This window comes from Opisthocomus hoazin, chromosome 1, assembly GCF_030867145.1.
Source record: "Opisthocomus hoazin isolate bOpiHoa1 chromosome 1, bOpiHoa1.hap1, whole genome shotgun sequence".
Classification (NCBI taxonomy): Eukaryota; Metazoa; Chordata; class Aves; order Opisthocomiformes; family Opisthocomidae; genus Opisthocomus; species Opisthocomus hoazin.
The window spans coordinates 12,180,370-12,207,271 of NC_134414.1; the positions used below are offsets into that span (position 1 = coordinate 12,180,370).

General features: G+C 43.5%; 1 protein-coding gene across 1 annotated transcript; it reads right to left on the reverse strand.

Annotated features, from left to right (window-relative positions):
• Window positions 1-375: 375 nt before the first annotated feature.
• On the reverse strand, window positions 376-18,979 carry CTSC (cathepsin C). The gene is made up of 7 exons (XM_075417202.1): window positions 18,775-18,979; window positions 17,512-17,657; window positions 8,086-8,252; window positions 7,503-7,658; window positions 5,772-5,887; window positions 2,264-2,395; window positions 376-1,533 (listed from the first exon to the last, which is right to left on the reverse strand). Exons 1-7 carry the CDS (start codon window positions 18,938-18,940, stop codon window positions 1,031-1,033), a joined length of 1,386 nt encoding a protein of 461 aa, XP_075273317.1. The 5' UTR covers window positions 18,941-18,979; the 3' UTR covers window positions 376-1,030.
• Window positions 18,980-26,902: the final 7,923 nt, after the last annotated feature.

Genomic DNA, 26,902 nt, shown 5'->3' on the forward strand with positions numbered 1-26,902 from the left:
TAGAGGTGCAAGTGAAATCACTGATAGCTTTGATGTTTTAAAGGGAGTTTTAACGTATATCAGAAATTACTTTTCTGAAGAAATGAAGTATTTTGGTGGAAAAATAGGGAATAGGGTAACAGAATATCAGAGAGGACTTAAGCAGGATTACTGGTTAACTGGCCAATTTACTCCGTGAATTGTCCCATTTCCACAAGACTACTAGACTCCTGGAGAACCTTGTTTGATGCTGCTGCTGCGAGAATCTTGGCCTCAGCTGTATGATTCCTAGTTCCCCTGTCCTCTCATCCTCCTTCCCCACCAGTTTACATCCTGTCAAAACTGGACAGGAAGTTCAAAATTTAAGACAGGGCACTGAAATAAACAACCAACTACTTCCACATGTGCAAACTCCAATGGAGTGGGGTCATTTTTATTGAACTCCGAGATGATCAATTGCAAAGCACAGCAATAAAATCCAGAACTGGAGCATTTAGTGGAAGCCTGAAATGTAGAATTGATTTTTGCTGTCATAAGGGTTTGACATGCAGTTTTTGCAGGACACTTAAAGCTTTAAAATTTCATTTTATTCAGTGTAATTGCCCATTCCCTCCCCAATACACACTTCTGTTCTAAATTGCAGTGACTTCCAGATTTCTGAGAAGTAAGGCACTATAGTGTCCTTTCAGAGTAGTTACAGATCATCATAGCAGGTGCTTCCCTCTGAGACCTGAAGTTAAAAATTGTCCACGGAAGTAAATGCAACTGCTGACTGAAGAGGTGTATCCTGTGATGAATAACTATCACCACTGTTACCAAAACAGCCATTGCATTCTAAGTGATCTATTGTCAGACTCCAGAGGAAGCCTTCAGTGCACAGAGCGGAGCTAACAGTGTTCATCCTCTCACCTAGCGAAAATGTTTGCTTTACTCTGGAAAATTTCATTAAAGCTCCCCTGCTTCTAGCTAGGGGACAGATTTTAACTGCAGTCTCCAACAATCAGTATGTTCTTATGGCTGGAGACAAGGCACTAGATGAAAACCCCCGCATTTATAATTTTGGAATAGGAGTTGCAGCCACTGCAATGCTCTCAATTGCACATTCATCAGTGCCACGGCGAATTCTGAAGTAACCATCTTCTCCCCACGAGGTGCCCCAGCTGTTCTTCACAGTCCAGAACTTCTCACCACTTTTTGGGTCTGTACCATAGCCCACCAGCAAGACAGCATGATTGGTCAATTCAAAAGGATTGAAGTCATCCTGCAGCCCAGTGTGATGGTAGATCCCCTCTTTATAAAGCATGAAATCACTGTAAACCTCAAAGGCAACAGCCATGGGCCCACGCAGAACAAGCTCAAGTTTCATCAGGGCTTCGTTGCAGCCTCCATAGAAACCACCGACATAGTGGTACTCAGAAGTGTAGTAGTGGTAACAGCTGCGCTTGAAAGTGCATGGAGAATCCTGGGCTGTGTAAGGGAAGCAGTCCTCTTCCACCACACCAAAGTCTTGGACATACTTTCCAGCAATGAGGTATGGGAAACCACCATCGCAACCTAAACAAAAAAAATATCTGCTTATTCCCTTGGAGAGTTGAGTTGTGAGACTCTCCCACTCAAATCTTCTGTAATACTTTTAGATACAGTATTGGAACACAAACAGCAGTGACCCAGATAATCCTAACGCTCCAGCTAGCTATAGCCAGCTTTCTGAAACACTCAAGATAAAATTCACACCCGTGGAATCTATACTGGGAACACTAGTATATGGACCACCTTCTCATCCAATTGTTCCAAACACTCCCCATCATGAAAAGGAATTAGTTACAGGCAGTAAAAAGACCGTCCTAACACAGGTACTGTCCTTTGGAAAGCTTTAGTCGTTGCTTTTGCTCATCTCCCCATTCCAATATGCTCTTCCTCCCTCTGAACATGCTTTTGGGAGGATGTGTGGTTCCACTCTTCAAAGGCATACACTGCAATTTAGCTCTATTTTCAGCCCTACTCCGTAGATCTTCCCCATCTCCCAGGCAGATCTACCTAGACCCCAGTGACATCCTGTGCATGAGGCCACCTACTCCTGGTTCAACCCCATCCCGACAGTAAGGTGGGCTGACAACTCTGGAATATTTTTTGCAACCTCTCAAAAAAGTATAGTTTTTTTCATAAAGTACCTGGCAGACTAAGTGGTGGGTGATAGGGAAGGCAATGAGGTTTCTAATACATGGTTTCCTTCTGCAGCATTATTATTACTGGAAGTTATCTTTGTATACACCAGTGTACTTACCCTGAGAGTACTGACTGCAAGACACAACCTGCTGGGGACTGAAGATTGGTTTCTGAGTGTTGTTTGTGAGGATACGTATTCTTGCTTCCAGCATGCCCATGGAGGAAAACGCATAACAGCTGCCACATGAGCCTGAAAAAAAAGGAATCAGAGAGCAACATAAACAAAGCAAGTCACCTGCATTTAGGTACAGCTATTGCTAGAGTCCACTGAAAAGATTCAAAACCTACCAGATACTGATCACAACTTGAACACTGATTGAGCAAAAACTTTAGATACACTTTTAGCTTTCAAGCATGCAATTTAAAAAACAGTTCTAACAACTTTTGAAGTAACACTGAGCTTATTCACAAGAATGAGAGATAATATATTGCTCTTCAGTGTTTTTTCACTAGTGTCATTTAAGAGCTATACAACTCCTTCAGAATAAACCTACAGGAACCACACCAGCAGGGCTGAGAAGGCTCATAACCTACTGCCTCAGACTATAACCCTTTATGGAGCACATACACTGAGGGGCAATGAACTATTTTAAGTGAATGCTGACAATATTTTTCTGGATTATTTCTACCTATCAATGGCTTTAATGCTGTAATTTCCAGTTGAAAAAATATTCCACCTTTAGAGCTGACTTTTGAGTCTAGTGGTATAAAGAGCAGGTTTGATATAGTGGATTCATCCTAACTCCCCTTATTCCCAAGGGCATGTAATTTTTTGCACTGGCTCTTCAGAGGCACCTTGATTTCCCTTCTGTTTCCTGGCAGAGTTAAGTCTGCTTACTTTAGCATCAAAATTTAGTATTGCTTCAAGTTTTAGGCCTCTCCACTCCCTAGGAGTTCCTGTAACACATTAAAAACCTTTGGAAGTAGAAGGACAAGCATCACAGGGAAGGACAATTACTTGGATGAGGTCCTATTTTATCTACTGATTGTCACCAAGGTGCCTGATTTCCTTTTGTTTCCTGACAGTAGGAAAGTCAAATATTGCAGAGCTATGAAAAGGAAGGAGGCTTGACGAACAAAACAAAATACTTTCTCCTCAACTGTGTAGGTGTATAAAAGCAAAGCTATTACAAAAGCAAGACTTTGAAATTGCACCTTCACTCAGTTAGACATATCTCTGAAGGGCAAAATCAGCCTGAACATCAACGCTCACTGCCCAGCAGGGCAAACTGAAGCAGTGAAAGGTGCCTCCCGCTCATTGTACACTCACAGCATCCAAGACGGGCCACGCTGCGGAACACTTTGTTGCATTTCGTGCGCAAAAATGTAAAAAACACAATGAAGGCAACCATTTCAGTCTGAAGTTTGTTGGGGTGGTTGCTAAATTTCTTTCCTGCTACCACACTGGTATTTGTGAAGCCCATAGCATGCCAATCACACTGTATCAGAAGAGAGCCAACACAGCTGCAAGAGTAGTTGCTTTTGTGAGACTTCCCACAAATTCTCTTCCAGAGTCAATTAAAGCTTCAGCCACATCAGATTCCACTCACTGTACTGCAAAGGACTGTTACATTACAGGGAGTAAAGAAGATACAGAGCGCATCTAGTAAAGACTTAGCTGACCATGCTTCTCACCTTTCATCTGCAGAAAAAACCTGCAAAAAGAAGTCAGCAAGAAATTGGAACGGCACTCTAAAGCTAACAAAATCTGTAGGTTCCCCTCTTCTCCCCCTTGTAAAGTTGATAACAAGCAACAAAAAGGCTATCTTCAAACATGACATATCTCGTGGGTCAAAGCTGCAGTTACTGCTCTATAAACAACCTGGGAACTCAACCTGTACTTTCTTGACTGCAGAAAATATTAGCAGGGATGGTAAAATGCTGGCAGTAAATATTACAGTTCAAGACAACTGGAGTTGTGTGAAGCCTGCCACGTCTCAAGGCATTCTACAGAGAACACACATTTCCCTTTTAATTCTTGTCCACTTCAGATGCTGTATTTTTTTCTCCTTAGGTAAAAAGCAGTGACTCCACAGGCACGTGACATCTGGGAAGCCATGATCTTGTAATTCATACAATTCTCTCTGCATGTGCCAGACAACTTGCATCTTACTTCTTGCAGTCTTCTCCCCCATGGCATTTTCTAATTAGTCACCCAATAATCTTAATGATATACAACTAAGACTGTCCAATACCATCATTTCAATGAACCATTGATATCCGGTGCCTCAAAATCATACAAGCTACCATAAGCAAGGCTTAATTTGTATGTCAGCACTATTTTGCTCACGGTCATCTTTCAGAGGTTTTGTTTTATGATTTTTGTTTTTTTTTTTTTGTAAAGCTCAAAAGCTAAAATTCTTATTTAATGGAGCAGAATACATATTGCACAGACATTTAACATACTCAGCATGGATTCTCAGAATACAGAAAAAGTATAGGCAGCTCTGTTATTGGAAGCAACAGACTGGTTCTGACAGAGTAACTTTGAAGCAACACAACATAGAAAGGGTAAGTTTGGGACTGAGTGTTCAACTGTTTGGAAGGTAAAGAGTCCTTAGTGTATTCACAGTTCACACCAGGAGAAAGTACAGGCCTCACACCTTCACAGGACCATATCATTTCTTGTTGCCATCTTTCACTGATGCCATGTGTCAGCTTGTGAGCTAGAACTCCCACAAGCCTTCCTATGCTTCTGCTACCAGGAGTCCAGCTGGCATAATTTGGCAGAACTAAGCCATAAATGAGGGACCAGTGATTTAAGTCACCCCCTCTCCATCATGCTAATGTTATTTTCCCTTCCCCTCAAAAATGCAACCAGATAGCTACCAGTAGATGCAAATTTATTTGGAGATGGTGGATCAGAAAAGGGACACGTTAACCAAGTCCACTCCTGGTCTCCAGTATCTATTTAATTCAGGTATCTCACCCCACAGCGCTATAAAAGCACTCCTACAGACTAAACATATACCAGAATGGTATCCTTTTAAGTCTACTTTAACCTAAATACTTGCCCATCACAGGGGCAAAGAAAAAACACAAATACTTTTTACGAGTATTCCGTATTTGTCAGTGTTCACACTTTCATAGAGACTGACACCTCCCCTTGCAACTAGCCATGTAAGTAGCTCCTAAAGTTATCAGGGTGGTAAGCTTCGGAGGCAGTATAAACAATTTTCACAGGTTTATTCATTAAAGCAGCATGATAATTTGCCATCAGCAGGAAGTAGGGAAAGAAGTAAAGGTACATCAGTTTTGTCAGCATGCATAAAACCATGACTGAGACTGTTTGGACAAAACTTGACAGCTGTCGTTACGCAGAGCATTGCGGTAACTGGCTCTCACTCCAGCAAGAGACACTGCTGTTTGGATAAGCTAGTACCACCTTCTATTTCAGCACAGTGTTGTCAGCCAGAACTCCACCCAGTTTTTGCAGGTTATTCATAGTTAAAGGTGCAATCTGTCAACTGCAAGATACTAGACAAAACCTTCTTGTGAACAGCAAATTACAAAGTACATCAAAGGAGCTCTAGAGCACTGCATTCATTTTTGATTATTTTTTTTACCTTGATTCCGAACAGGGCTGACATAATTGACACCATTCACATTTCTCCAGTCCCAGGATTCTGGCAAGCCTGAAACTTTTTTGACTAACTCAGGTGTTAGAGGTGCAGGCTTCGGTCTAAAGGGAAGAAAATGCTTCTGAGAACACATCACACTCTAGGCAAGGAAACAATCATGTAACACTCAGTTGTCCTCTTCTGGCTTCTATTAGTTGCACTTCTTTCACACTAAGCAATCTGAAACAGTCTCCACCTAAGATGAGTGGGTGTCAATCTCAAGAGATTAATTTCAGCAGGATGCAAGGCCTACTCACATCACTCCCCGAGGGAACTATATCATGAACTATCCACAAGCTGGTGAGGCCAAATACTTTTGAAACAGTCTGAAGTCCTGAGGTAACTCTCAGTGACTGTAGCAACACAGCTCTGCAACAGCTATTTTACACCTCTGCCATCACCAGGTACACTGAATATCTGACTGCAGAAGGCACCTCACCTTGGCAGCATTCACTGATAGCAACCACAGACTGTTTAACTGCAGACACAGACATGGCTTACATCAACACTTCCATCACTGCAGTCCCACTTGCACTGGAGAGTTCCCTGGAGCAAGTTTTCTACTGTGATTATTGAAGTAGTACTTAATGTTACTTGTCCTCATGTTCCACTTCCATCCAAATGATGTTCATATATCAGCAAGCCAGGAGCTGCCTGCGTTCAGCTTTCACATAACCTGGTGCCTGTCCCGTAAGTCATGCAGGGTGCCATTCACAAACACCAGGCACTGGAGTCTGTTCTGAAAGCATCGGATGGGCAACAAAATACTGTCATGGCACTGCACGCTGCAACAGGCTTCCAAACAGGTTACTGTTTTTAAGACCATCTACAAGGAGCCTTCTGTCTACAGGATGAAACAATGACAATTTGCATGATACTCCTAAGCAAATCAGAAGTTTTATTGTACAGTAGGACCTTCTTCTACAAACGTCCAATTGACACTGTTTGCAAAAAGGAAGTAGCATTCCTACTCACAGTAGTATCAAAGTGGAAAAAGCAAAAACAGAAAGAAGGTAAAACAGCTACAAAGAAGGGAAACTTCAGATCAAAGAACTCTAGTTCTCACATTAATGTAGAGGACTGTGCATCCGTTCCCATTATCACCCTGCCATGTGATCTGCAAGACTGTGAAGGCACACTCAGGGCTGCCTCATGCTTCTTCACTGAGACAGTCCACTCCTGTTAGAGGATCCTGGCTGCAGGCATGGCAAGTTACTGAAGTAACCAAGGAATTACCTCAAAAACTTTATTATCCATGTTTAATAGCAGAATGTGGTTCACTGATTTTTAATTGCATTTATGAACTAGCAGAACCAGGAAGATGGTCAAGCAGAAACTCATGACTACAGCAAGCAGCTGATGGGTAGACAGGAGAGTGAGATGACAGAGACTGTCCCCACTTCTTCCCTGCACATATGAGTTCAGCACCGAGTTACTAGGCAAGATTAAAGGGTAGGTGACACTATTTGTCTCAGCTCCTTGAGACTGTAACAGACACTCAGAATAATCATTCAAATGAAGTAGTATGCTAGCACTCCATGAAAATGAGCTGGAAGGCCTTGAAACTTGATTAAACATCTGAACTACAAGCCAAAACACAGCTAGGAAGAGCCAGGACAAATACAAGCAAATTCTTTGCAGCAGTGGTGTTTACGGCAAAACAAAAGGCCTTAGTACCTTGGAGCTCTGGAATAGAGACCCCCAGCTCTTTTAGTTAGTTCTTCCAGGGCAAAGTTCTCATACTCCTTGTATCTTGTTGCTCTCCAGGACTTCTGTCGAGCATTGATAGCATTTACAAAGTCAAAATTGTGCACATAACGTCTGCTTGAAAGTCTGCGAACAAAAGAAACCAAACAAAACAGTAAGAAAAGGCCTGGGATTGAAAACTAAAGGTGTTCTCTAAACTGAGTATGGAGACTAACTCTGGAAGCGTCTTCTGGTAGGTACTGATAAAGAAACATGCAATTACTGGATCACGGCAAGGTTTCTGAAATTGGAGACACTAACTAGAAGGCTACAATCATCATCTTTAGACATGCCAGTTTTGTAATTGAGCTTTAACACAGACTGAAGAAGAGAGTGCGTGGTGTGACAGACACACCCTCCCTCTGTCTTTGTACATTCAGGTTAATTCCCAACATCATTACTGGCTTTAACTGTGCACTCAGTCACAGAACTGGTCTGTATGATGTTAGCTGAAACCTGAAACACAGCTACCAAACATTTTATTCTGGTAAAAGGTCACTTATCTGTTGCTTACCTTCCCCTGGGCTTCTGGAGAGGTAGTTCGTTTATGTGAACATCTGAAGGAGATGAAGAAATCTTCTGTCCACTAAAACAAGCCCAGTTGTGGCCAAGCACATCATGTACCCATCCTGGTAGAGTCTCATTACAGTAGCTCGTTACATTCTGGCCTTCCTTTTTGTACTGTAACGCAAAGAGGTTGTGTTGCTTGTGTTGAGTAGAAGTATTTGTCAGGATAGCAGTACTCCCCATCCACCCAGCTGCTTTTTTGCCTGCATTTCAGACAAAGTGGCCAAACACACATTCCAGATCAACCAGCATTATGTTTGATTTCAAGTCAAAGAAGCATTAAGAAAAGGCTAAGCAGATGAAAGAAACTGATCTTTATCAAACTGCTAGAGGAAGATAAACAGGTTGTGACTTGCACTTTTAGCAACAAAGCATGCATTAGTATCAGTATCAACTAACAGGTGCTAATTGTTTGGGTTCAACAGTCATTTTCTAGGCAAAAATGTAAAAGACCTCTTCTTCTCTTCAAGGACCTGTGGTTTCTTGCACCAAACGTGGGACTAGTCAAACTAACCATGGACTGCTGCAAAGGGGAGAGAAACTAAGACTCATGGCAGCCTGAAAAGGAAACACGGGGAGGACGTCAAGTTTCTCACCCAGTAACCTCTCATGGAAAATTGTACTATAAGATTTCTGGTTTAGGAGTCAGAACCAAAGATTAGACTTCCAGCAACTGCTTTAAGTTTGAGCTGTGGTAGAAGAGCAGGAAGAAACAAATTTCAACTGAACTACCAAAATGAGACAATAAGAAATGATGATCCATTGAGAGTGGTGAAGGGAGTTGTAGAAGATTGCTATGAACCTCTTTGCTTTGACCTCTGAAGAAACCGCCACAATAATCTGCAGTAAAGTATCACACTGCGCTTGCGCACGGACTAGCGCGCGAAGGGCTGCCTGAGTGGGTAGCACGCTTGGCACAAACTGCACGTACCAAAACACGCTCTGCGCCTGGGCAAACGCCCCTATAAAAGGGACAGCACGTGCTGTCCTGAGGGTGCTTTTTTCCTTCTCGACGCTTTTCTCCCAGAACCTGTCCTCGTTGGAACCTCAGTGCCTGCATAGTGACTGAGCTCACCGGACATCGCTGGATCCGTGGTGGTGGTAACCGACCTCCCCTGCACTCCTTTCCTCACCTGCTTGGGTTGTCAGACTTCAGTCCTTTCTTTCCTTCTTACTCTCTCCCTTTCTTTTCTCCTCTTATCCTCCCCCATGATGCCTCCCCACCCAACGTCCGGCTCCCAGTTCACTGAAATAAAGTTTACAAGGTTGCACAGCATCTGACTCCATCTGCATCTTAATCTCATCCTTGGGATTGTATTGAAACCTCCCCGACATTGGATTGGGACAGGAGTGTTACTAAAACCTCAAGTCCCAAGTCCCAGCACTTCCTCATTCAGCCACAGAAGTCTTCATTTTACCACTGGAGTAAAGAGTTAATCTATTCAGTAAAATGTGTCTTCATACAGCAGTTAGCACTAACACTTTGCCTAGCTGTGTACATTTCCTTGATTAGCAATTCTTTGACAGCAGAATATCCGGGGTAAGGGGGAAGGAGTGGAGATCTTTACTCACATATGAAGGTTAAAGCCTGTTTTGTATTAAGCTACACAGGAGCCTGAAAAGCCCATGCAACAAAAGCTTTAACCTGACTCTTCCAATCACACAAGTCACTTAAATGGAATCCAAGCTTCCTAGTCCAAGAATACTTTATTAAATCCTATCCCATTCAAGTTGCACATGTACAAAGGTACAGGGATTTTGTAGCTATGTTTCAACAAAATGCTTGCTCAGCCTGTTCACTGAAGAAGGTGATGGCTTACAGTGATTGAAATGCCTCAAGATAGAAAATAAAGTAAATAATCAGACCAGGAGGTTTGTGACTATGTCAGGGCTCGGGGGGGAATCTGAAGGGCTCACTGCAGGGGGGATGGGCTAGATGACCTCTAAAGGTCCCTTCCAACCCAAAGCATTCTATGATTCTATGACACAGTGAAATCATTAAGTCTATCAATCAGAGGGATAATTAAATATTAATCCTCCGACTGTTTTAGAACAATGGGAGTTTGCTCTGTCCCCAGTACGGAAGATGCAGAAGCATCACATCTACACCCTTCTTTGTCTAGCAAGGCAAACATGTTTGCTGACCCAAGCAGGACAGGGGCACTAGAACGCTGAACTGTTGCCTTGTTTTTTTTCATCCTGTCTTACTGTTGTGCAATATGGGAAAAAACTACACTTGGCCAAATACCAAGGGCAAGGTCCAGAGACTAATTCTGAGAAAAACCCTCTCCACAGCCGGACTCCTAGAAACGCAGGCACTACCAAAACCAACAAGTTACTGACTTTTTTACAGATTCTCTGTAAAAGGAAGTTCTGTAAAAGGATGTTTTCAGGAAGTTACCACAAGAACACTATTTGGCTCTACACTATTGTGTAAATTAATACCTACCTGTCTTTTCCATCTAAAAGCTGCCACAGATTAGAATGAGACCAAACACAATTACTCTTGCTAAGTACAGGCCTTCAGTCTGAGTATTTGAAGAATACTCAAGGAACAGACCTGCTTCCTGCAACTATCAGATACAGATCCTGCCTAGCACAGAAAGTCAGACTGAATTAAAACAAGTATAACAGATTTGGGACTTCTCTTCATGGAAAAAAGGAAATGAGTTATCTGCTAACTAGCAAATTAAAACCACTCGCATTTTTTCCCTCCTAGAAATCTCTCTCATTTTTCTGAAGATAAAATTTATTGCTTTAAAATGTAGATAGATAACCAGAATAATAGTCACACCTTTTGTGCAACTTGTCTTTCGGGAAAGTGAATTTAGCAATTTTCTTACACGGTTCTTTCAGTTCAAACATATCAGCAAAACTGGTAAGAACCTGACAGAACAGTCAGTGGCAACACTTCAAGATAAACGAGAAAAAAAAACAATTTCAGACCATTTGCCTAGAAGCCTAAAATTAAGCAACTCAAGTCCTCTGTAGCTACCTTTTTGTAGGCTGGCAGACTGTAAGCTACTACTGAACTGGCTTTAAAAGGGGAACATGGAGACTTTGAGACCATAGACCATCAATGACGTCTGGGCAAAGGGAATTTGAACTCCAAGAGGCATTTTCAGCCAGGAAATGAAACTACACCCATAAGGTCTCAATTTGCTTTTTCCCCCGACTCCGACTGTAATTGAAAGCCACTGAGGTACTGGCAGAGAAACCTTTAAAAAAATCCAAAACATGCCTAATTTCTACAAGACAGCTGACTCCCCAATGGGCCACATGTTAGAGGAATTAAAATGGGACAGCAACGTCATTGGTGCCATCGCAATGACACCCACTGCTTACTACCAGAAGGTACACTGTCAAATCAGTACTTCATTGCTAAAACCACACACAGCACTTCTTACTAGACCAGAGAAGGGCTCTGACAGACTAGATCTAGCAAATCCGACTGTACCAGTTTTAGAGGACTTGCTATGTGTATGCCTGCCCAACCAATGGTCATACATGGGTGTGACTAACTTCAGCTGCATCAGCTCAGCGTGGCACCACTGCATGATTAGCCAGCTTGGGTGGATGCGAACTGCAATGCCTGACTCAACTGAAGCTGTCAGCACAGTAGCCAGCACATCTGTGGAACCCACCACAGAACAGCATCCTTCATGGAAGACAACCACACAGCTGCGAGCACCAGCAACTGCTGGACAACTGCTGCATGCATTTCCGCTGCAGATTTAAGAAGATGGTTTTAATTTTTAAGTTAATAAAAGACCACTGCAGCCATGACACATGATAATTTCACCAGTCAGTGCTCACATCTGCAGCATTATGCAAACTCTATCCAGAGATCTGGGAAATCTAGAAAAACTTCTGCATAAAGGTACCCAAACTACATTCACAGTTCAAATTCTGAGGTTTGAAAACATTACGCTCTAATTCTATTTCAAGTGCATATTTTTCTCAAGTCTGACATCTCATGTGACTCTGCCTAGTAACAGAATTTAGCCAAGCAACTCCAACATTAATGTTACAAAGGTTCATGCACCTAAATTTCAAGGCTTGCTATTAGATACCTGAACCTAGGTAAGCTTTTTGGTATAGTATACTTTCAGTAAAGTCTTTGTGTTGGCCATCATGGCATAATGTAATTGCATGTTCAGTGCAATGGTACAAAAAGGTAATTGTTTAAAGCTTTCTTTAAATTTTTAATGTCCCTAAGAGGAAAAGCAAGAAAAGGACTGAGACCTTATTGGACACAGCATTTTAACAGGGATTCAGCAGTGCTAGATAGACAGGCTGCCATCCCATCCCCTTCTACATCTCCTGTTCTCAATTTAAGCAATGTTCAGGCTATAAGCCAACTCTAGTTCCAGGAGGCAGGGCTTCCCTATACATTAAGCCTGGTGGAAAGACTTACCACTCGTTTGTCATCAAATTTACAAGCGTACCTAGTCATTTTAAGATGGGAAGCACATTTGTATTTGAACAGGATTGCAGACTTGTAGATACCCTACCATACAAAAAATACAGAAGATGATATAATCAGAACAAACCACTGCATCTTGCTATCTGCTGCAAAACGCAAGCAAATAGCAACTACGGATGCATTTTATTTCCTCTAGGGAACATCCTGCAATTCACCTATTTACACTTTCAGATTTATACTTTAGGGAAGCAGCAGTTGCACACTGCCAGTTAAGTAAGCCCAACTAAGATAGGTTAAAACTTAACTTTCAATTGATTTGCAAAATGATTAAATAGCATTGACAACTCTAACACTTCTATTTTAGCAACATGGAATAAAAAATGTATTCAGACTTTATTAACATTCTGAAGTTTAAACATAACTACTGTCACTTGTCTAGGCTGTTTCAGAATGGAAGTCCTGGGTTTTGACCAAATTTGTGGGTGTTGAGGAAGAAAAGATGTGACAAAGATGTCATGAAATCAGTCGGAAAAGATTAGTAACTTATACAGGAATAGATTACAGAATATTCCACTGTCGTTTTGCTGAAGTAGTGCTAGTGTTTTAATATGAAAAAACACCAGACTTCCGAGATATCCTCTAGCAAAAACCAAAAGCAGAACCACTTAGCTTAAGGGATAAACAATGAAAATCTTATGAGACTGTCTACTTTCAAAGTGGTAGTGTTAACATTAAATAAATAATACAAAGATATCAAGTAATTGAAACAAGCTAGCCTCAACTTTCCTTTCAACCTCACTCTAGCTTTCTATGTTATGCTGTTCCTATTTCTTTTGCCATCCCTTGGGGAAAAAAAAAATAAAAAAATCTTCAAAGCCTTATGTCTTGCATAGCCATACAAAATCCTTGTATCATCCAGCGGAAGTACATGCTCAAGCTTCTGCCAAGAGCCAGTACACCAATGTCACATCCAAGTTCATCAGCAACATACATTAAATAAGAAACAAGAGCATTCCTGTAAACAAGCTAGTTATTTTGTGCTGTGAACACACACCAGGCAGAGTAACTATGACCTGTGAGAAGCAGAATGCAAGAATGCTGCATTTAACTTGGCAAACCTTGAGGGACAAGTCTATGGACAGCAACAGTTAGAAATAAAACACTGTTAGAGCTTATTTACGTTAGCTATTAAAGCAAACAGGAAAAAATACGTTGACAAGTTCACCCACTCCACTCCTTCAGTGTAGAAAGTAATTTCCCCACAGTCCCCAGGTAAAAGAACAAATAACTCGTAAAGGCAGTAAGGCCCTACGAAAGTTTTAGTGGGTGTCTAGCAAGTGACAGGATCAAAATGCTATTAAAAACTCACTGAAACATGCATCGTCAAACAGGCTGCGTCTATACCCACACGCTGCAGTAGCTCTGATCAAGCTGCTATTTAGACAATCCCATAGCATTCTTGTTATTAATAAACAGCTTCCTTCTTTAACATCAAGCAAAAATACCCTGCAAGATCAATTAGCATCAGCTGCACTTCTACGCTTCACATGCATGAAGTACTGTATTGGCTCAAATACTGCTGTTCCTTGAGCCTCGCAACTCCATCCTCTCTGTTCGACAACAGAATACAAGAAAAGTGTTAAAAGGATCACCATAGCTAAATCGGGATGCTTTATCTGCCCTGTCACCATGATGGGGTTTTACTCACATAATTTAACTTTAGTGCAACATATACAGAACTTGAAATTTCTGAGCAGCCCTTAAGCAATGAATACTCTTCTGACAAGCCCAAACCCACACCCATGGAAGGAGATGAACAAGGCTCTCTGCGTTATGCTGCTTTGATACCGGTAAGCATTTTCGGAAGAGAAGAACTCTAAGCATCGTATGAGACCAACTTCAGAGTTTTATTTTCTGCCTAATTATCACATTATAACAATTGAAATACAAAAATCACTATATTGAAAGCGAGAAGTAACAATTTTGTTCTTCTGAAACAACTCATCAGCATGAAAACTTTCCTCTGGAAAACACCACGACAAAGTGCTCCATGAACCAAGTAGTCATACCAGAATCACGCTCTAACTCCAGAACAGTATTCACATGGGAAAGTTATTTCAGAGTGAAATTGAGTAGTTTTACCAAGTAATAAAAACAATAGCAAATCACTCCATATTAAATATCTTAGTTTTGTACCTTCTTGCTGTTAAGCAAGAGACTACCAAAGCTAATTCTTCCTCTCCATGAATTCCACCGGGATTTTGTCTAATGACTTTTCCACATTCTCAATAGCGATCAAGGCTAAGCAATATTCAAAGAGATTGCTTTTAGGTTTTCCTCTTTCTGCATTTCCAGGGAAGAAGTTACCCACCAGCTAGCCTTCTAGTTTACCCTGTTTTACTCCAAGGGCTTCTAGATTCTGACCAATACCAAGCAAATGAAGTCTGCTATGTTTACGTTACTTTCAGGTGCAAATAGTAGGAGTATTTTAAACAATAGGAAATCATTCTTCAAAAACCTAAGAAGCATACATCGACTGGAGTGTATTACTTGTCCCCTGGAAGCTTTACAGTAGAAGATGATGGAATAAGTCTTAAAAGAGCATTAACTGCATTTCATAGAAGAAACCACCTTTTTAGTTTATACTAGGAAGGACTAGATATCTTCTATTTATATTTAATATATAATGCAATATTAACTGGATTAGAAGTAAACAGATATGCATATATAAATATGTCAGAAGGTGAAGCAGTTCGTAAGCAACCACTTCTCCCCCTCAAGTCCTCAATGACAATTGTGAAATAACAGCTTTGCAGAGAGACAGTATTGCAAGCTGTTGCCTAACAAAGTCAACCAGTTGTCTGCAGCAAAAAATGCATTTACTAAGTGCTGTGCTATTTCCTCCTGCTTGTCAGCCATTATACTTGCATCTTGCTAATCTATTGTTTCCATTACAGCAGCAAAACTATAGAGAAGGTAACTGAATTGGGCTTTAATCCTCTCTACAATATTTAAGGAAAGAAGCCTTTAATTTAAGCATGTCTTGCTGATGAAATCCCTAGTAGTGAACAACGAGTCAAACAAGCACTACCTTGCACAGAGAGAATGTCAATCAGGTATTTCTCTCCAACACCTTGCTTTTGCTCAAGTATCAGACCCTGTCTTATGCAGAAGCATTCTTATTTTAAAAGAGTGCACTAGTTTTGGCAGATAACTTTATTCATAAACATTGCTCATACAGTGCCATGTTCTGGATTTGTGATGCTAAGTGTTGGTAACACAGCGGTGTTTCAGTTACTGCTGAGCAGTGCTTACACAGCATCAAGGCCTCCTCTGCTTCTCACACTGCCCAGCTAGCAAGTAGGCTGGGGGTGCACCAGAAGTTGGCAGGGGACACAGCTGGGACAGCTGTCCCAGCATCAAAGGGATATTTCAGTCCCTACAACATCATGCTCAGCAATAAAAGGAGAAAAGGGGAACATTCAGAATTACGGTGTCTGCCTTTCTAAGTGTTATGCGTGATGAAGCCCTGCTTTCCTGGAAATTGCTAAACACCTGCCTGTTGGTGGGAAGTAGTGAATGAATTCCTTATTTTACTTTGCTCATGTACGCAGCTATTGTTTTACCTCTTAAACTACCTTTATCTCAACGCATGAATTTTCACACTTTTACCCTTCTGATTCTGTCCCCTATCCCACTGGGTGGGATGAGCAAGCAGCTTGGTGGTGCCTAGCTGCCTGCTGGGGATAGCCCACAACAAAGAGCATGTAAAGAACTTCACCATTAGTCCTGTAAAACCACCTACACAGTCCTTTCCCTTCACTGAAGGGAGCTCCAATTCGCCTGGAGAAAGCTGCAGTTAAATCGAAGCCTCATACATCACTTCTATTCAGTAAAGATTACAGTTTTCCTGGAAGAGTGGATCACTCACTTTCATTAACATCTGAAAACAGTGACTCCAAAATAGCTGCTGTGAAATAAACCAGGCACAACAACTCCCAGGAAGACAATTAAAGCAAAAGTCATTTCTTCACCCTCCTTACTACCAGCCAAAAATCAGAGACTTTATCCTTGGACAAGGCCTGGGTGTTTACTATTGGCTCATCTGAAGCCACACACAAAATCATACTTCCTGAAACAAACACGTTCACTGCTCCTGCTGAGGGCTGCACTCACCATCCGAGCATATTGCTGCACAAAACATCCATCTCTCAGGTAGCAAACTCACCCTGCAGAGACTACTTCAAGCCACCCTCCAGATTTATACTGCCACTCATCAAGACAGCAGCAGTGTGGTCCTCAGCAAGTGGGTCTTCCCCTGTTTACCCCCTGCCTACCAGCACTGTTTTCAGCTTGATCTGAAGTCATTAACAGGGACTGGAGATAACAATGTTATTCCAAAAGAACAATTATAGGCAGCAGGAGGGTTACTTAGATGTTAAAGTAGTATTCTGGAATAAAATTTAAAGATCCCAGAAATCCTCCAGCAAGGAGAACAGATGGCCTTTCTAAAGTTTTCATGCGTTGGATAATATCTTTAACAAAAGATACAAGCAGAGATGTCTGCTATTTCACTGGGATCCAAGTTGTCACGAAAAAAACTGAAAAAATAAATTTTCCAGTCCATTGGAAGAGTTAGCTTAGTGAAGGCCTTCAACTGCTTTAGGCATGCCCGGAAGCGAAAGCAGCAGTATCTGTAACAGATTTTTCAGATAATGCCCAGGGTGGAACATAAACACCTCTTCCCTACCTCTGCTCCTTATCCAGCCACTGATAACTTACCTTTCACTTAAAAAAGTCCTGATCTGGCAATCCAGGCAAACTTTAGAGTCAAAGACAATGAAGTGTTCCAACTGCCCCACTGTGGCACCCAGGGATTAAACAGAAGCCCCACTACAGGCCATTTTAGCAACAGCCAGTGATGCAGAACACACCAAGTTAACTCACCTTAAAAAATGCAAACCACTTGTAGTCATTTATCACAATTTCAAAGCCTTGATTGTAAATCAAAGTGAAGAAACCATAGTTGCCCAGACTATCCTGAGCCACATCCAACTTCTGAAGATTCACAATCACCTTTCGTTCCACAGGCCCTGCAAGAAATACAAGCGTTACTGCATGATTACTGCATGGAAGAGATACAAAACCAGTACAAGTAATACTGTGACATTTATTTTATTCCAGAAGATGCTAAAACACACATGTTGAATGCAGTTTTCCACAAAAAAAGCATCAAGCAAACACACTTCTTGGCCTTCACTTACCTGTCATGTCTACACGCTCATTTTTTCCATTACTAGACAGTATTTGCCCATTTAATTAACAACAGCAGCACCAAATAGCTGTCACTGAGAAACACTTGCTTATTTAAACGCAACTTTCCACACAGCTACACAGGACTTGGGTGCAGTGTCACTCCGGCACTGCGTCTGCAATGATAAATCTTCCCCCAGAACATCTGGGGTCAGGTATCTGCCACCCCACGCCACTCCTCACCAGTTCCCGACTCCCTCCACCACCGGCCTCACCTCCGCTGCTCCGACCGGCCACCTGCCTCACCCCATCAAACAGCACACGACTTCAAAAAGTATCAACTATTTGTTAAATACCGACATAAAATAACGAAATAACTCCCCGCCATGATTACCCCCTCAAGGGAAGGGGTATTTCCATGTCTCCCGATGCCATCCCGAAGCAGAACCACGCTCTGCCGCCAAGCAGGGCCGCTCACAGGGCAGGCTGAGCCCAGGGGAAGGCGGCCGCGGGCTGTGGCGAAGGAAGCAGCCAACGGGCACGGGCCGGTGGTGCTCGTGGAGAGGCCCAGTGGAACCCAAACAGAAACGAACAAAAAACCACCCCAAAAACCTGAAGTGGAAGAGCAACGGGGCTGCCCGCAGCAGTCACCCAGAGCCGAGCTAGCGCCGGCGCTCCACGCCGCTTCATCCCAACCACCCTTCCTCTGCCCGAAGCCCGGCAGGGAGCTCCCCGCGAAAGCCGGCAGCCCGGCCCGCAGGCCCGCCACAACCGGGACAGGCGCCCGCTCCCCCCGCCGCCCGCTTCGCCTTCAGGGCCTCACGGCCCCGGGCCGCTCCCCCCGCCCCACTCCTCCCGCAGGCGCACGGGGACCGCCTCCCCCCCCAGCGCGGCCGGGCCCACCCCGGCACTCCGCGGGCTCCGAAGGGGAACGGGGCCGGGCCGCTGCGGTCTCACCCGCCTGGGAGCAGTTGCCGTGGCGGCCGCCCGCCCGCCAGACGCGGAGCTCCCAGGCGCCCAGCAGGTCGGCGAAGGAGCAGTTGGCCGGCGTGTCGGCTCGCAGCGCCGCAGGCAGCGCCGCCAGCAGCACCAGCGCCGCGGCCCACAGCACCCGGCCCGCCATGGCGCCGCTCGCGCCGCCCGCCGCCGCCGCTGAAATGGGCCCGGGCGCCACCGCCTCCCCGCCCTCGGGCCGGGACCGCCCCGGGCCGGCCGCGCCGGGAGGGGCCGGGGGGAGGAAGGGAAGGCCGGGCTGTGTCCCTGTGTCGGGGGCGCGCTCTCCGCTCTGGAGGGCGGTGTCCGCCCTGAGGGCGGTGGCTGGAGAGCTGCCCGGCGGAGAAGGACCTCGGGTGCTGGTCGAGAGCCGGCTGAACACGAGCCAGCAGTGTGCCCAGGTGGCCAACGGCACCCTGGCTTGTATCAGGAATAGTGTGGCCAGCAGGAGCAGGGAGGGGATCGTGCCCCTGTACTCGGCACTGATGAGGCCGCACCTCGAGTCTGTGTTCAGTTTTGGGCCCCTCACTACAAGAAGGACATTGAGGGGCTGGAGCGTGTTCAGAGAAGGCAGTGAGGCTGGTGAGGGGTCTGGAGAACAAGTCTTACGAGGATCGGCTGAGGGAGCTGGGACTGTTTAGCCTGGAGGAGGCTGAGGGGGGGACCTTATTGCTCTCTACAGCTACCTGAAAGGAGGGTGTAGTGAGGCAGGTGTTGGTCTCTTCTCCCCGTAACTAGTGATAGGATGAGAGGCAATGGCCTCAAGCTGCGTCAGGGGAGGTTTAGATTGGATATTAGGAAAAATGTCTTTACTGAAAGAGTGGTCAGGCATTGGAACGGGCTGCCCAGGGAAGTGGTAGAGTCCCCATCCCTGGAAGTGCTCAAAAAACTCGTAGATATGGCACATCAGAACATGGGTTACAGGCATGGTGGTGTTGGTTAGACAGTAGGACTTGATGATCTTAGAGGTCTTTTCCAACCTTAATGATTCTATGATTCTATGATTCAAGGAGATGGGCCCTCACCCAGCTCTCAAGAACATCCTCCTCCTCCCCAGAGCGTCTCCTTCTCCTCACAGGGTGTACTTCCCACAGGGCATCCTTGCCTGCAGACGGCACCCTCCTCCCCACAGGGTAACCGGGGCCACAAAGGGAGTCCTCCTCCCCAAAGGGCATCCTCCCCAAAGAGTGTCCTTCTCCCCAGAGAGCATCTTCTCCTGCAAAGGGCATCCTCCACACCAAAGGGCACCCTCTTCTTCAAAGGACGTCCTCCTCACTGAAAGGCATCCCCCACCCCAACAGATACCCTTCACTCCAAAGGGGGTCCATCCTCTCCCCCAAAGCCCATCTAGCTCACCAAAGGGCTTCTTTCCCCCCCAAAGGGCAGCTTACTTCCCGAAGCCCTGCCCTACTACCTGACCCCAGGCCTCGCTGCTCGGAGGAGTCCCCTGTAGAGAGGGGCAGGCCAGTGGGGCTGGTCCCCGGGGTTATTTCAGATGAAATTTCGCAGCTGTGGAGGTCGAGGTCTCCTGTCCACCACGGGCTTTACCGGCACAGAGTGACTCAGAGTTTCCGCAGCAGCCATACATTGTGACTGCGAAACCACAGAGCACCCGTCCTGCACGGGGTGTGAACCCCCAAAACCTGCATCCCCTTTGAGCCCCCTGTACACAACAGTGGTCAGCAAAAAGTGCAGACAATTACCCCTGAAGGTGGAAGCTTTAGCGACATGTAAAATCTTGCATGTCCCAACAACCAGACTGTTTGCAGGGGACGGGCGTCATTGAAGGGTAGAGATGTCTCCACCAAACTGTGAGGCTCTGAGAGCAGCCCAGGGCATGGCTGGGTGTGCAGGGAAGTGGTCCTTGTTCCACTGTCTCTTCAGGCTCAAAATGTGTGTGCTTTCACATCCTCAAAGCTATGTATGCAATTGAGAAGGGTAAAAGACTCACTAATGAGTAAATATGCCCTCATTTAAATAAAGAGTGTTATCTAAAAAATAACCCCTTTCAGGGACACAATAAATGCATATAGTACCATGTTGGCTGTGAAAATGATGCACTAGCTTAACTATGGGTATAAATGTGAAATATTTCTGCTAAACTGGTATAAATCTCCATGTAGCTCCTCATACTATTGATATCAACAGTTCAGCTTTAACTAACTCACTTATGAGCTAAACTAGGTTTAAACTAGAAATGTCCTAATGTATTGTTTTATTGATTTAAATCAGGAGATTAGGAATTACATCAGTAAATTTTAACTGCTTTAAGTAATATATTTTATGACCACCACTTTGCTTTTGCACCATCTTCTCAACCTTTTGGGGAAGGATTAATTTGTCATTTTGTTGCTGATTCTTACAACAGCCAGCTAATAGATGCTCTTACTCAGGCCAACAAAGACATAACAACATACTGTGCTGGTTTGGGGACAGTGTTTTAGGGATCCTGAAGCACTGACTTGGTAGGAAAAGCAGAATTTCTTCTGTGTTACAGACAAGAAAACAAATGCTGTTTCACTTTATGAAGACTGTGTTGGCCAATAGTGGTGTTAATAGGCATTAGGAACAGAGCTCTAGCTGTTTTTTCTCCCCCAAAGACAGATTTTGCTGGACTTGCCATATGAGTGCATGTGCCTTGCCATTCCTGATCAAGCATGTCTAATGAGATGTGGCTACACAGCGTTGTCCTGTCTCTCCTTTCTTCACCAACGAGATATTTTTTTCAGCTCCACACTTTCTAAAAGCAACCCAGAAGTTCCCAGTGACCTTAGGAAGATGTCTGTGTTACAGGTCTTCAGGTTTCATATGCAGGAGAAGGAAAGGTCTATGGTATCTTCGTCTTGTCTCCGTGACGTTGGTTGGGTGATCCTGCCTCTTTGCGTTTGTGTGCTACTTTGAACCTCAATTTTCAGTTTCAATTTGTTGCCACTGCAGGCTGTCGTTGCACAAAAATATATGGGTTTCTCTTTAATTGCCTCGGAGTCACAATAGATTATTGCAAATAGAGGCGAATTTGCATAATGCCATTGTAAAATTGTTCCTGAGACCAGGCAGAAGTGGTTTAAGTTCAACCTGGTCTGTAGAGTTCATGCCGATTCTGCTCTTGAGCTGTAGTTTATTTACCACTGTGTGTGCGAGACACATGGGACATCATCTGTGTTGGGTGGCAGACTTGTCCTTTATCGTTACACTCAGATAAGCTGTTACCTGCTCTCTTGAAACCAAATTGTTATCAAATCTGTTATAAGACCTCCCTAAACTGTTTTATCAGTGTTTTACAAAGCTTCTGGGACAAAATCACACAAGAAGGGGCCAAGTCAATGTGGTGGTTTACTGTCCCCAAGGGAGTGGTTGGGCTAGTAACCTGCTGATAGCTATCGTATGCACTGCTCTCTTTTGTAAGGTAATTGAGGTCACTGATATGGAGGGGGAAAACCCTCAAAAATAAACAGTCAGAATCCTCCAGAAAGTGAATAGCTTTCTGCTAGATTAGTATGTTGAATCAGCTCAGCAAAGGACCTAGCGCTCACCAGAGCTAGCTCAGGGGAACGGCACAGCCAGAAGCAATTGCATGGGGACAACAGATGTGAAGATTATCTGACCACATAATGAATGCTTATAAACAGAATTTTGGCAATTAATGACATTTATTTCTAGCCTGTCCCAATCCTGGCCACTTTGACCTGTCACTGACTGTAGAAGGGTGGTGTGACTATGGTGTAGTGATACAAGGAAATGATCTGGCTGAAAATAATCTTGGAAGCAAAAACCCCAGGGTGGCGGCTATTCTGTCAGGTCAGTTCCCCATCCTGGAAGCTAACCATGACATGAGTGGTAATGAACCATCCACAATTTTAAAGAAAAGGAGAGAAAACAAAGATTATGTGCCCAGAGCTAAAAAAGCTAATTTTAGGGAAAACTGAACTGAAAAAAAGGATTTTTGTGCAGAAAAGCTATACCCTTATTTCAGCTGTATCTGTCTAATAAAAAAAGGGTATCTCCTTACAAGCCCTGCTGCACTTTTATCAGCATATCATCACCTCTACTGCTGGTGAAGCTGTTAGCACGGTATAATGAAACTAATTTTAAAAAATACAGAGCCTAAACTTAACTGAGGACCGCCTTTGCTTTTGCCTGTTTTGGAAAGGTGCAAGAATAAAAGCATTTTTATGGTCCTGTGTAGGCCCTGAAATTAACTCCTCACTGAGACAGTTTTTGCTGTTCTACTGATGGCTCTCTACAAGAGCGATGTCCCAATTACATGCCTTTAAAAAGTGAAGAGCTTTTTAAAGCTCAAGGACTTATTTTTCAAGCATTAATTCATAGATGATCATTATCTCACTATAAAATTGGGCCATTTTTTTTACTGCAGGGTGCTTAAGCCAGCTTAGCACTATATGCTTTTATGCATGATTGAACTCATCCTGTTTACTTCGCAGTGCAACTGCAGAGCCTTGCTTCTGGAGGCTTTCAGAAGGGGGGTAGCTAGTATGTATTCATTTGTTGGACCTATAAATGTGGGTTTTTTTAAGGGAAGACCCTTGCTATATGGAACAATTCAAACAATTGCTAGAAATTATGGGAATTAATTTTGTGACCAGAATAAGCAGGATGGTTTCTCAAGTGTGTATGTACAGCTTGATGTACAGCACTTTGCCTAGGAGGTTGAAATTTGCAACTGAAGTTTGTAGCTGTCTGGGAAAGAATTACTGGTTTTGAGAAAGTTGGGTTTGGGTTTTTTTGGGAGTTCATGATTTATTCCAATGCAGGAATTAATAATAAAACAAACAAAAGCAATGTGGAAGAACTCTTTTTAAATTATTCTTTTTAGAAACAGCAAGTGTATCTCCTCAAACTCTTTCAGTGTTATTTTATGATCTTCTTTATTGTCTCTAGTTGTCAAAAAGGTAGCTTTCTAAAGTGCCTACCACTGTCTGAAGCCTAAATAATAACAATCATAGCAATAATAAATAGTATTAGGTGGGATTTAAGCACAGTCTGAGCCTGTGTTTTAATGGTCTGGTGGGTTCTGTGACTGAGAGCCTCATTCCTCCCAGACATACCTGTCTGTGGTGCAGCATAGTGAGATGCACTGGGAAAATGATACAGCTGAATAAAAAACACGCCAAAAAAAAAGGGGGTAAGAAAGGTGAACGAGAGCATATCTTTAATTCAGATCAATTCACCGAGTTGGGCTTTAGCACGTGTCCAAACCAGTTGTGTTGCTCAACCTGAAAGACCACCTTGCTGAAGCACAGGGGGGGAAAGAGTCTGTTCGCTGCAATTGCTCCTGAAACACCCAAATTGTAGAAGGATGCCGGTGGAGGCTGATTTTTCCTACAGCGCACTGCAAGGTCGGAAATCATAGTGGAATCTGATCCCATGTCAAGTATGAATATCACCCTTCAGTTAGTTTGCCTGGCTTTTGTCCACTGATGACTTATTTTTTCTGCCAACTTTTTCTGAAAGATGATACACAGAATACTTGACTGCATAGCCTGTGTGTGTGTGTGTGTGTGTACAAATATATATCCCTTGTTCCTGGAAAAACATGCCTTAATATAAGTAGTGTTGAATTTGCACTCCTGTTTAGAAGTAAGGAAATTCGGGTGGAGGCTTTCTGGAAGCTATTACTTTGGTTATTGTAATGACTGTTAAAATAACAATGCTAAATCCATGTTGATTAAGACATTGTTAAAATATCCAGCTGATGTTCCAATTAAAGCAGAATAACAGGAAATATTGCTGTAATGAAAAGCAACATGAAAATCCTGTTATCTTCAAAAACTGTCAGGAACTCAGTAAGTTTTAATATAGAGAAACTAGACTTTAAAATCTTCTTATTTCAGGTATTTAAATCTGTAGAATATTACAGCCTCGAGGAATCATGGAGGTGTCAGTTGGATGTTTGGGTCCAGTTTGGTGTAGCCACTCCCCAAAAGATATGGCCGATCTGCTGAGAGTCCAGGTCCAGAAACACCTCTCCAGTGCACATCCAGCCTGTACTGGAAGACATAAGCTGGTACTGAGTAGATGGTGACCTCCTGGAGAACCCTCCAGCCCTACAATTCAGTGAAAGAAGGTGAAGAAGATCATAAAACTAAAGCAACCTTCTCAGAGTTGCCTTCACTGAAAGGAAATGCCATTTTTCAGAGCAATCACAGCTCATATGCAAACAGCTTTTCTGTCGGAGCGTTTGGTCCATAGGAGCATTTTAATCTTCAAAAGGTAAAGGGTTTTACAAACCTGAAATAATTAATTATCTACACAACCCTATAGGTAAACACTATTGTTTTCACTGTTAGGAACTGGGTAATAAAAAGACAAGAGAAGTTAAATTAATCTAGTGTCCTGCAAGTTGGTGTTACTATATGTGGGTCAGGTGGGAGGTCGATGGCCATGAGAAGTAGAAATGCTGATAGCAATACAGCTGTATTATGCTGAAATAAAACAATAATAAAAACCAAGAAAAAAACATTATATTTAGGCTTTCTAGTCAACTTTCAAATAGATAAACAGTTAAATGGATAACTCATTTCCCTTTCCTGGTATTAGTTTGCAATTTGACGTTCTGCTTTAGCTAGTGCAATTGCAGGCTGCCAGTGCAAAGAACAGTCCTGCTCTGCTTCTTCTTCCTCCCTCTTCCGCCAGGCCCAGCGGGCGCTTTTGTGGTGTCAAAGCCAGAGACTGAGCCACTGCAGGTGAGCAAGGTGATCAGACAAAGAAAGCCTAACGTGCCCTCCCAAAAAAGGAATATTTTTCCATTGCATCAGCTCACTGAACCTGTGTCTAGATGGTCCCTGGGTCTGATGGAAGGCAGGAGAGAGGCGGACAGGAGCTGGAGGAGGGGGACGGCAGCTTCTCTTTTGCTGTGGTCACAGCAGTGGATTTGTTGCAGTGCTGAACCCCATAATAGAACTAATTTATTCGTCGTATAAACCGCTTCTCCCAGGCTTCTGGCACATTTTCTTATTCTGTGGTATAAGGGTAGCTTGCTAAAAGCACTGGTGTGCACAAGGTTCTGCCTATTCCAGACAAAAAGATCATCCATTCAATGCTGTTCTATGGTGGGGTTTATGTCCCAGCCCTGGAGGGGTGCTCCACTGCCCGTTGTGAAACCAGATCAGTTTTGTGCCACAGAGTCGAGGGCTACCTCGATCACAGTGATGCAGAGTTTGGTTGTAGCACACAGGTCCTCTGTGCATGCCCCCCATGTCACTTCTGGAAGTCTGAATCATCCAGAAAACTGTTACTGGTGCATGCCCTAGGTGAGGTCCATCAGAAATTGGTGGCAAAGACATGTTCAGGGCGGCAAGAGGTTCTACGGTCTGTGCAGCACACCTACTTGGCAGGTGGAAAGGTATTTCCAAGGCACAGCAGACCATTACTGCCTGGTGCTGATACTGGAGCTGGTGAACTGAAGGCATCCGTAAGTCCTTCCTGTGCTATATCAACTGCTAAACTGAGACAGAACAAGGTGAGCCGCCACTCAAATACCAATGCTTTTCTGTTTATTGCTCTGTGTCCCTGTCTGCAGACCATGAGAAACCTTCCAGTACTATATCAGGTATGCTGCTATTTGAGAAAGAATGAAAAATCAAAGGATAATTGCAATTATAAGTGCTTAGCGGACATCCTTTCTATTGTTACTACCTATAACTCAGCTGAAGTCCTGCCTAGTTTTAAAATGGGGCTGCGTAGGATGAACACACATATGCAGCTTTTTGGTATGACCTCAAAGCCAAATGCCAGTTAAGCTCTGTGTGTACCAAAGAACCACGTGCATATGCCAAATATTCAGTATTGCTTTTCCACCCTGAGCTTAGAAAACAAACACCGGATGGTTTTTCCTTTTTTCCCTTTTTTTTTCTTTTATTTCTCCGCCTGTTACTCCAAGCTGCCTTGTGGATTATACAACTGATGCATTTTAAAGTGTGTCAAGCGCTTGTCAGTTTATAGCACTTTTTCTGAAATGCTGCCAACCCAAAATGTTCCATTTTTCGATCAGACCTGAAGGTTGGCAGGAAAAAAATGTGATGTCTTCTCCCAGAAAACTTTCTGTAATTGCCTTCCTGTTTATCACCAACTT

Bases quoted from the DNA above. Each gene is read 5' to 3' on its own strand.
- CTSC (XM_075417202.1), bottom strand. From the start codon at position 18,940: ATGGCGGGCCGGGTGCTGTGGGCCGCGGCGCTGGTGCTGCTGGCGGCG. The intron at 7,659-8,085 runs GTAAGCAACAGA...TTTTGTTCGCAG, and splicing joins CTCCAGAAGCCCAGGGGAAG to ACTTTCAAGCAGACGTTATG. The intron at 5,888-7,502 runs GTACTAAGGCCT...TCTTCCCTTTAG, and splicing joins CTCTATTCCAGAGCTCCAAG to ACCGAAGCCTGCACCTCTAA.